Source organism: Pelobates fuscus, chromosome 8 (genome assembly GCF_036172605.1).
Source record: "Pelobates fuscus isolate aPelFus1 chromosome 8, aPelFus1.pri, whole genome shotgun sequence".
Classification (NCBI taxonomy): Eukaryota; Metazoa; Chordata; class Amphibia; order Anura; family Pelobatidae; genus Pelobates; species Pelobates fuscus.
The window spans coordinates 90,071,302-90,083,339 of NC_086324.1; the positions used below are offsets into that span (position 1 = coordinate 90,071,302).

Consider the following 12,038-nt stretch of genomic DNA (forward strand, 5'->3'; position numbering starts at 1 on the left):
GCTGAGCATACAGCTCAGAGGAAGTGCTCCCTCGCCAGCCGCCCGCCAGCGCCGCCCGACCGCCCAGCAGCCCGGCATGTCTGTTAGCCGCAAGGCTAACAAGACATTTGCCTTGGGCATTTGGGGGCGGCTTTTTTTGCCGCCCCCTGGAAAATGCCGCCCAAGGCAAATGTCTTGTTAGCATTGCGGCTAACAGACATGCCGTGTGAGCTATGCGGCCGCAGGGCGCCCCCTGCACCATGGCGCCCTGTGCGGCCGCACAGCTCGCACACCCCTAAGGCCGGCCCTGCCTACCACCCCCAGCAGTACCCCTACCCCCCCACACACAGCACCCCTTCCCCCCACACACAGTACCCCTACCCCCCCACAGCACCCCTACCCCCACACACAGCAGTACCCATACCCCCCCACAGTACCCACACACAGCAGTACCCACACACAGCAGTACCCCTACCCCCCCACAGCACCCCTATCTACCCCCCACAGCAGTACCCATACCCCGCCAGCAGTATCCCTACCCCCCACACAGTACCCCTACCCCCCCAGCAGTACCCCTACCCCCCACAGCACCGTCTTACACACACACACAGCACCCCCCAAACACACACACACACAGCACCCCCATCACACACACACAGCACCCCCCTCACACACACACACAGCACCCCCCAAACACACACACACACAGCACCCCCCTCACACACACACAGCACCCCCTCACACACACACAGCACCCCCCCAAACACACACAGCACCCCCACACACACACAGCACCCCCCCACACACACACAGCACCCCCCCACACACAGCACCCCCCCCACACACACACACAGCACCCCCCCACACACACACACAGCACCCCCCACACACACACACACAGCACCACCCCACACACACAGCACCCCTCATACACACACAGCACCCCTCATACACACACACACAGCACCCATCATACACACGCACAGCACCCCTCATACACACATACAACACCCACACACGCACCCCCACACACACGCACCCCCACACACACGCACCCCCCCCACACACGCACCCCCCCACACACACACACGCACCCCCACACACACACACACACACACACCCCCCACACACACACACACGCACCCCCCACACACACACACGCAATTGCCGTGTTGGCACTTTAAGGAAAAAAAAGTTGGCATGTATTGCGGTTTGGGCACTCGGGCTCAAAAAGGTTCGCCATCACTGTATTAGACTAATGACAGTTGCAAGAGAGGAATCAGTCAGGAGCTATTAACAGTTTAATTGATATGCTTTTATGAAGAAGTGGGTTTTTAATGAATTTTTGAAGGAGTGGAGACTGGGTGAGAATCTAACGGAGGAGGGAAGTGAGTTCCACAGGAACGGTGCAGCCCTCGAGAAGTCTTGAAGGCGAGCATCAGAGGTGGGAGTATGTACAGAAGATAGACGTAAGTCTTCAGCAGAGCGTAAGGGCCTAGACGGGACATACTTGTGTATTAGGGAGGATAGATAGGTGGGAGCAGCATTATGTAGAGATTTGAAAGCAAGAAACAGAATTTTAAATTGAGCCCTATATCTTAAAGGAAGCCAATATAGGGATGCTTTAAAGCAGTGTTCCCCAACCCCCGGGCCGCGGACCGGTACCGGTCCGTGGATCAAACGGTACCGGGCCGCCCAGGGGTGTGGGGTGTGCGAGCCTGCCGGCTAATGCAGGGCTGGCATTGCCCAAGTGCCAGCCCTGCAATGTGCCTGCGGACCGGAGGGGAGATCAGAGATCTCCCTCCCCAGTCTGCAGGCACTGTGCTGACAGCAGGCAGGGGAGGGAGAGGACCCGGGAGCTCTTACCTGCAGCTCCTCCGGGTCCTCCTCTCGCGAGATTTGGAGCGTTGCCGCGGTAACCACGGCAACGCTCCAAATCTCGCGAGAGTGAACTCTAGCCCTGTAACTGGGCTAGAGTTCACCTCACCACCACCGGACCACCAGGGAATCCCCACCGGACCACCAGGGACTAAGAAATGTCCCCCCTCCTCCCAGTAAAGGTAAGAAGGGAGGGGGGACATGAATATCTTAATTTTAATTAAATAAATTTTTAAAAAGCCTCCTTACCCCCCATACACACACTGCCCCCACACACACACTACACACATTGCCCCATAAACACACTACACACACTGCCCCCACACACACACTACACACATTGCCCCATAAACACACTACACACACTGCCCCCACACACACACTACACACATTGCCCCATAAACACACTACACACACTGCCCCCACACACACACTACACACATTGCCCCATAAACACACTACACACACTGCCCCACAAACACTGCCCCATACACACTACAAACACTGCCCCATGCACACACTACACACTGCCCCATACACACACTACACACATTGCCCCACAAACACTGCCCCCATGCACACACTGCCCCACAAACACTGCCCCCATGCACACACTGCCCCACAAACACTGCCCCCATGCACACACTGCCCCACAAACACTGCCCCCATGCACACGCTACACACACTGCCCCACAAACACTGCCCCTATGCACACACTACACACACTGCCCCACAAACACTACACACATTGCCCCACAAACACTGCCCCATACACACTACACACATTGCCCCACAAACACTGCCCCATACACACTACACACATTGCCCCACAAACACTGCCCCATACACACTACACACATTGCCCCACAAACACTGCCCCATACACACTACACACATTGCCCCACAAACACTGCCCCCATGCACACACTGCCCCACAAACACTGCCCCCATGCACACACTACACACACTGCCCCACAAACACTGCCCCTATGCACACACTACACACACTGCCCCACAAACACTACACACATTGCCCCACAAACACTGCCCCATACACACTACACACATTGCCCCACAAACACTGCCCCCATGCACACACTGCCCCACAAACACTGCCCCCATGCACACACTGCCCCACAAACACTGCCCCCATGCACACACTACACACACTGCCCCACAAACACTGCCCCCATGCACACACTACACACACTGCCCCACAAACACTGCCCCCATGCACACACTACACACACTGCCCTACACACACTGCCCCATACACACACTACACACATTGCCCCACAAACACTGCCCCATACACACTACACACATTGCCCCATACACACACTACACACACTGCCCCACAAACACTGCCCCCATACACACACTGCCCCACAAACACTGCCCCATACACACACTACACACATTGCCCCATACACACACTACAAACACTGCCCCACAAACACTGACCCATACACACACTGCCCCCATGCACACACTACACACACTGCCCCACAAACACTGCCCCATACACACACTACACACACTGCCCCACAAACACTGTCCCCATACACACACTGCCCCACACACACACTACACACATTGCCCCATACACACACTACAAACACTGCCCCATACACAGACTGCACACACTGCCCCACAAACACTGCCCCATACACAGACGGCACACACTGCCCCACAAACACTGCCCCATAAACACACTACACACATTGCCCCATACACACACTGCCCCATACACACACTGCCCCATACACACACTACCCCATACACACACTACACACACTGCCCCATACACACACTACACACACTGCCCCACAAACACTGCCCCACAAACACTGCCCCCATACACACACTGCCCCACAAACATTGCCCCCATACACACACTGCACACACTGCCCCACAAACATTTCCCCCATACACACACTACACACACTGCCCCACAAACACTGCCCCCCACACACACACTGCAACTCTCACACACACTGCCACCCTCACATACACACTGCACCGCTCACACACACATACACACAATTTTGAGTCTATGTCTTTATGTGACTGTGTTTGTGATTTTCTGACTATGTATGTGTCTGCGTGTTTTTTTTAATATATGTGACTGTTTGGTTTTTTTTTGTCTTATTAAATCAAAACAAGCGGGCCACGGAAAAATTATCAAACGTTTACCGGTCCGCGGCGATAAAAAGGTTGGGGAGCACTGCTTTAAAGCATCAAAAGTTCAGTTGACACAGTGGGTGGATGGGATTGGGACTGCAGCGTGTCTTGGCACTGGAAGTTCATAGTCTTACTTCACCTTTTTTTTTTTTATACTACTTTTTTTTTAAATGAAAATGGATTGAAGCTAATCTAACTTGATAAATGATTGGTAGCAAAATTCTGGGGCTACTTGACTGTAATTTAGCTAATCTATTAGGCTTAACATATGATTTAGCTAGCAGCAGGGCAGAGTTGATAGGTGGGCAGGGCTGCTGGCTGCTTGTAGGCTGCAGACTCTATGTACCATTCTTCTGCTAATTAAAAGCAGTGGTAGGTGTGCTGGGAGTGCAGTAGTGATGCACCAGATGGCATTCTTCCGGACTTAAAAGCACAATACTTTACAGGTTTATGCTTTGGCTAGCAGCCTGCATTCAATGTTCTGCAGGTCTGGACTGGCCCACTGATATATCTTTCAGAAGATTAAAGTATTTTGGGCTGATCATATCTTCACATACCTCCCAAGAATAGGAGGTATGAGATCAGAATGGGTGCGCAGGCCTGAGAGTGGGCATCGCCAGTGGCATAGTGGCATAACTTCTGTCATGGCAATGGCCATAAAGGGTGGGCCCCAGAAAAATAGCTTGTCTAATCCTCTGAAGGCTTGAAGGGGTTGGTCTCACCAGCTGAAGGCATGAAGGGTCCTGTCTAACTGATCCCCAACCTGCTGAGTGTTGTAGGGTCCTAGTGTTTGTACACAGTGCAAGTATGTCTTTTATGCCCTAATGCTGCCCATGGGCAGCTCCCTGGTGTCCCTGGGTGCAGAGTACCAATGAACTAAATCTGGGCTATCCCACCGAAATCAGGACTGTTGGAAATCCTGCTATAATATATGCAGGTCATAGCAATGGTATCACAGGAAACAGAGTATTAGGTACAAGGTACACTAAAGCGTTAAGAATACAAAAATTACCCTACCGATAGGTGGCTGCCCCAATTCCAGTGAGGGTTTAAAAGATAATATTTACTTACCTTCACTCCTTTACCATGCTGATCTCACCACACTCCTCGGCTAACATCATCAAACACCAACAGCCTTCATCTATAAAATCCATTCATTTATTGTCAGTGTAAGTATCATCCATACACAGAAATGTGAGTATTGTACCTAAATAAAGGCCATCATATTTGCTCTTCCCTGACTACCATTATCACACATATCGTATGCTCAGCCTAGTTGAATTTAGTTTAATGTCACTTAGAATTCCTGTCAACTGTTATTAACAGTAATAACATTATGGCATTGCTTCTATTTAAAACATGGAGTGTTCTGCCAAGATTTGTATTCTTTTTGTGCACTACTATGGAGTAAACAACACCATCGCAGACACTTGCTGATAGCATGCTAGTAACACCCATCCAAAAGGACCTTGGGTGAATGTGTCTTTTAACAAATAAACTGTATAAAGTCACTTGATTAAACTATTTTCATATATTATATTTTTTAGATGACTGTGGTGGAGCCTTTAGGAAGAAAAAGCAAGCACCAAGAGCCTGAATTAATGGATTACTAATGTTATTCTAATAAATACTCAAATAATTGATACTGGAATATTGGATTACTTGTTATTATTTATATTTAAACATTTATAATAAATCCAAGTGAAAATGTCGAAGTCTGGGAAAAAAACACCATCAACAATTCTGGTCCAGGATAATGATTTTATGGCTGAAATGGCAATTCAGAGGAACGCACAAGACTTCTTTGATAAATTTGACCGAAGTGAAATACAAGAGCTTCTTGCCAATACCACTAATAGCTGGCTTGTATCTATGGATGATGTCCACCTGCCTCTTCAGCTCCCTGGAGGTTTGATTACCCAGATAAACAATCTAACCCAAGAAAATGTTCTTCTACTGGCTCCTCTAGAACCTGATGTCAAGTTAGACTGTCGTGAGGTTCACCAGATAATAAGAGAGCTGACTATAGGAATATATTGCTTTAATCAGATTCCATCCATTAGTTTAGATGCCAATTATGACCGCAGTACATCATGCCAACTCCCCCCAGCCTATTATGATACCAGAGTGGGGCAGATACTGATCAGTGTGGATTATATGATTAAAGCTCTGTGGCATGGATCCTACATGGCAAAGGACAAAAGAACCAGATTCAGTGAATTGTGGAGGTCCATCATGGATGTTGATTCAAATGGACATCCTCAAACAAAGAAAGATTTATTTACAGAGTTCTCCTCATCAGGTTTGATATATTTATACTGTGGTCATTTGTGTATTCAAAATTTCTCTCCAGTACACTTTACTTATTTTGTGTATGGTAATGTGTTGGTAACCATAGTTAATTTAAATATAAACTGGGAAAGTCATTCTTAATTATTGGTTAGTGCTGCTGGTCTATTCATAAGAATAAATAGAAGATATGTGACCAATCAGAACAATGTTACAGATTTTGCGATTTACAGAACAGTAGGACTTTGCAATTTTAATTTGTTGAATATTCATTTACTATACATAGTTGTAATGTTTATAATTTAAGTAGAGGGAGTTGATAAAGAAATCCAATCAAAAACATTTGCAATAGGAGAATGGCACTAATAAATACAAAATAATTTAACTAAACTGAAATATGGGGAAGGGGGAGACAGAGAAAGTAAATAAACAAGCAGGAGGACACACCTAGTGTGTGCCCAGATACTTTCTTAATAGCCCAACAGGGGTGCTGTCAGACCTACTGTACTCAATTCAAATTTATGTCTTAATTTATTTTTTTTTTTTTCCTATCTCGTGTGGCCTTTTCAAGCTTCTAATATCATTAAAAGCTATTTGTTGGGGTGGTGGGTCGTTATATATTCCTAGTTTGTTGTATGTGACAGACTACAATGAAATTACAAGGTACACTCTTTATATGTGAGATCAAAGGATCCTGCCATAAGTTATAACATCTAGTTATGCAATGAATAAATAATATATCATAGATATAAATAAAATACAATTATTGCTTAAAGAGATATTAAATATCTCCTCTACAGCACATTTTGGTTTTGTGGTTGTTATACTGATGCCTTCATTAGATGCGTTACCAGGCAGCACACTGGGTTTAAGTGTGACATCTGTTACTCTTTATATTTTCCTCTAGCAAAGAGTGAGACCCAGTCATGAGTCATTACGTAAGTGTAATGATAATATGATATATGATATAAATGATATCTGTGATGATACTGTCCTGGCATCTCTGCTACGGAAGGTGTAGCAGTTCAGGCAAATCATCATCTATATATTTATTTCGCTAACCTGCACAGCTAACCGCTATACTAAGCACTGAGGCCCGGTACTTTGAGACATGTATCCAATACAGGATTTACTGCACAGTTCATGTAGGACATTCTATGTATCTAGTCCACTGTCAATTCTCTATGAATAACTACTCTATTGTGCACGGCAAACAGCAATCTACTAGGATGCTTCAAGAGACACACAATCTCCTTGTTGGTAAATCATGACCACCCTTTATTCCGGCTCATAGGCAGAATATATAGCAGTTCTCCAAATAACACATAAACAACAGTGACCAATCAGGGACATGAGAGGCCCAGGGGACAATGAAATCAGTTAGAACATGGCAAATATCAAACAATAGAGAGCCTAATTTAAAACAGGTAATTCAATTCCAGGTACACCAGACAATAGGTAAAGTTGTTAAGAGAAGACATCAGATACTTAATACTTACAGGGGAAACAATGAAAGCAATTAACAAACCCCACTCCCCCTAATTGTGTATAGAGGAAATTATCATTTAGCATTACAACATTTAGCACAGGTTAAAACTGAGTGGAAGGACAATGCCAGGGGACTCCAGAGACTATAACCAAACACTATAATAGCAGTTACAGTGCCTACAGAGTCCCTTTAACACAACTTTTTCACCTCCAAAGTCTATATTAACAGGCATCCATGTGCAGTAACGTGTACATTTAATATAAGCATTTAATTTCATAAATATGTATGATAAATGTTTGTTAAGGACACTGTATGATGAAATATACACATTTTACTCCTGACAAGTCCTCTCCTTTGAATGCATACAGTGAGGGGAAACAGTATTTGATCCCCTGCCGATTTTGAACATTTGCCCACTGACAAAGAAATGATCAGTCTATAATTTTAATGGTAGGTGTATTTTAACAGTGAGGGACAGAATAACAAAAATAAATCCAGAAAAGTTATAAATTGATTTGGATGTCAATAAGTGAAAGAAGTATTTGACCCCTTCGACTTAGTAATTGGTGGCAGAACCCTTGTTGGCAATCACAGAGGTCAGATGTTTCTTGTAGTTGGCCACCAGGTTTGCACACGTCTCAGGAGGGATATTGTCCCACTCCTCTTTGCAGATCCTATCCAAGTCATTAAGCTTTTGAGACTGACATTTGGCAACTCAAACTTTCAGCTCCCTTCACAAATTGTCTATGGAATTAAGGTCTGGAGACTAGCTAGGCCACATCAGGACCTTATTGTGCTTCTTCCTGAGCCACTCCTTTGTTGCCTTGACTGTGTGTTTTGTGTCATTGTCATGCTTGAACACCCATCCACGACTCATTTTCAATGCCCTGGCTGAGGGAAGGAGGTTCTCACCCAAGATTTGACGATACATAGCCCCGATCATCGTCCATTTGATGCACTGCAGTTGTCCTGTCCCCTTAGTAGAAAAACACCCCCAAATCATAATGTTTCCACCACCATGTTTGACGGAGGGGATGGTGTTTCTTGGGGTCATTGGCAGCATTTCTCCTCCTCCAGTTGATATGATGTGAAAGCGCTCCATTTTGGTATCATCTGACCACAACACTTTCACCCAGTTCTCCTCTGAATCATTCAGATGTTCATTGACAAACTTCAGACGGGCCTATACATGTGCTTTCTTGAGCAGGGGGACCAACTGTTTTTTTTTTGTGACTTTGGTCCCAGCTGCCTTGAGATCATAAACAAGATCCTCCCGTGTAGTTCTGGGCTGATTCCTCACCATTCTCATGATCATTGAAACACCATGAGGTGAGAACTTGCATGGAGCACCAGACCGAGGGAGACTGACAGATATTTTGTGTTTCTTTAATTTGCAAATAATCGCACCAACTATTGTCACCTTATCACCAAGCTGCTTAGCAATGGTCTTGTAGCCCATTCCAGCCTTGTGTAGGTCTACAATCTTGTTCCTGACATCCTTGGACAGCTCTTTGATCTTGGCCATGGTGGAGAGTTTGGAATATAATTCATTGCTTCTGTGGACAGGTGTCATTTATTCAGGTAACGAGTTGAGATTAGGAGCACACCCTTTAAGAGAGTGCTCCTAATCTCAGCTCATTACCTGTATAAAAGACACCTGGAAGCCAGAAATTTTGCTGATTGGTAGGAGATCAAATACTTATTTCTCTCATTGACATGCAATGCAAATGAATTTATTACTTTATTTAACATGCGTTTTTCTGGATTTTTGTTTGTTATTCGGTCTTTCACTGTTAAAATACACCTACCGTTAAAATTATAGACTGATAATTTCTTTGTCAGTGGGCAAATGTTCAAAATCAATAGGGGAGGGGGGCGGAGCTTACCAGCCGAGCAAGCCGGACGCTCATGGCGGGAGCTCCCGATACTGAAGCCTTGATTCGGGGCATTGCGCCCGACCACCGGATCGTGCCGGCAGCGGACAATCACCCTCGTATTCAGGAGGGAATGCCGAACACGGAGACACCCGTTCCGGGGCTCCCCGCCGCGGAAAAGCCATTTTCTCAACCCGCGGCCTGCACGGGTGGGAGCCATGGAGAGACGGCCGCTCTCCCGGTTCTCAGGCTGAAGAGGAGACACTTACACGCCACTTCCCCCCCCCCTTTGGACCGGTGGGGGATATCCCGGTCCCCACCAGCACGAGACACTGCAAGGCAAGCCAGCATAGCAGACGCCACTGACCTTCCAAGCAGAATGGACACGGTGGCGCCCAAGATGGCGGAGGAGCTCAGTATCTCTACACGTGGCCTGCTACAGCCACGACACAGCGATGACATGCAAACGGCAGTAAGGAGAAAGGGGGAAAAACACGGTAAAAGCAATACCCTTGCCACCCCACCTAAAAGCACCCAGGAGTTTTTTGACCGACTCTGCTCTGGTTTATGGTCACAACTCCGGCATAAGATTCGGCCCTTTAACCGAGCGGTCCAGGCACTAGCACTATGGGTCCGACCAGCTACAAGGCGGCAACTATATAAGCACCCACAGCGAGCCCCCAGGGCAGCCTCCAGAAGGGGACGAAGGCAGAGAGCGAAGCAACAGGTAGCGTCGAATCGCCCCTCAGGCGCCAGCACTCTCCTTCCCAAGCGACCACAAGCGGCGGAGACAGCCCCAGGACAAATGCCTGCCCAGCTCCAGCACGGCCAAGCCACACACAGACAAAAGGGTAACCGAGCCCCAGCGACGGCGCACAGCCGGAACCGTACAGCCGCAGCGCAGGAGGTAACCCCTACACAGACAGCCACGGACGGCTCACAGACCTACACCGAAAGCCTACCGAACTCTGGTATCGGGTAAATGGGGACACTGGCAACAAAATGGCAGCCTGATAAGCCATTGTGCACGGTCTAAGGACTAACTTGCACCCCTGGTACAGTTCATGCTGACCTCCCAAATATTGCAATCACAGACTCGCCCAATTTGTCTTTGTGGTCATTGTTACTGCACCCTGTTTATTGCATATTTTAAATGTGTATAATTGAAAAATGTTGTGTTAGGCATTATAAGTTCCCTATCTTACTGCTTATTCTAATCACAAAATTTGAGCCTGTCGCTCTGCTGCCCCCTGATGGATAAACTTAAGCCTACAGAAATCTTTTATTACTAGTGACCTTAACTCGCGTCTTCACGACCAAACGCAGATTTTTGTTATGTTATTCACATTGGCCCAGCAAGAATGCCGACTTAGATGTGTTAAGCGACAGTTATCCAGATGCATGTCTAATAGTCTACTAGACCAATTTTAAATCTGCCAAGCTTAGCGTGTTTAAACCAATCTATTACTGTTCTAAAGCCTGAAATCTCTATGTATTTACACAAAATGTATATCGATGTATCAACGTTGCATTAATTATGCTGGATAACCGAGACATACATTATAACCTACCTGTTCGACTAACTCGTTGTTTTAAGCTTGTTTAAAAAATATAAAATGAGGTTGAAAATTCTAGGAGATTTTGTAACCTGTTATGACGATATTAGCCTGTATAACCCCTGCAAGTCTCCCTATCTTTATTCTGTACCACCATAACCATATGCCTCAATAAAAGAAAGATTGACAAAAAAAAAAAAATCAATAGGGGATCAAATACTTTTTTTCCTCACTGGACATAGAATCCAACCCTAACATTAATTCATGATCAGGAATGTGTCAGGATTACTAGAGATGCCCAACACGCAGAACTAAAGTAGATAAATAGAAAATACCTAAGACGTATTACCGGGCCTTAGAAGGGCCGGATTTAACGTATAAAGGTAAATAGCCACAAGACAGGGAAAAGACGAGACGTAGAAATAACGTAAACGATTAACAAGCCACGGGTCAAGGAATGGAGAAATCAGAATAGTCAGGAGCCAAGCCAAAAGTCAAGGAATACAGAGATCGAATAGTCAAAAGGAAAGCCAAGATCAAAAACACTAGAATCAATACAAGGAACGCGCTCTCGGATAACCAAATGGAAACCATGACAGGGCACAGAGAAATTGACAAAATAGGCTTCAATAGCTTAAGATATTCCCTGAGAGGCTGTAGGGAAACATGTGATCATGGTGTGTGTGTGTAACCCTTTAAGGGTTAAACAGGAAACCATTAAGTTATTCACAGTTGCAGCGGCCGGCGTCTTTAATGATTACAGACCCGGCCGCAGAGAGAGGAGGAGCC

The 12,038-nt window shown here is 46.4% G+C and overlaps 1 protein-coding gene across 1 annotated transcript in view; it reads left to right on the top strand.

Annotated features, from left to right (window-relative positions):
- The window catches only part of ANKAR (ankyrin and armadillo repeat containing), a 94,450-nt gene that overhangs the window by 15,844 nt on the left and 66,568 nt on the right, over positions 1–12,038 (top strand). The window contains exon 2 of the mRNA XM_063428813.1: positions 5,589–6,343. Coding sequence (XP_063284883.1) covers positions 5,749–6,343 — 595 coding nt within the window. The 5' untranslated portion in view covers positions 5,589–5,748. The remainder of the gene's footprint in view (positions 1–5,588; positions 6,344–12,038) is intronic.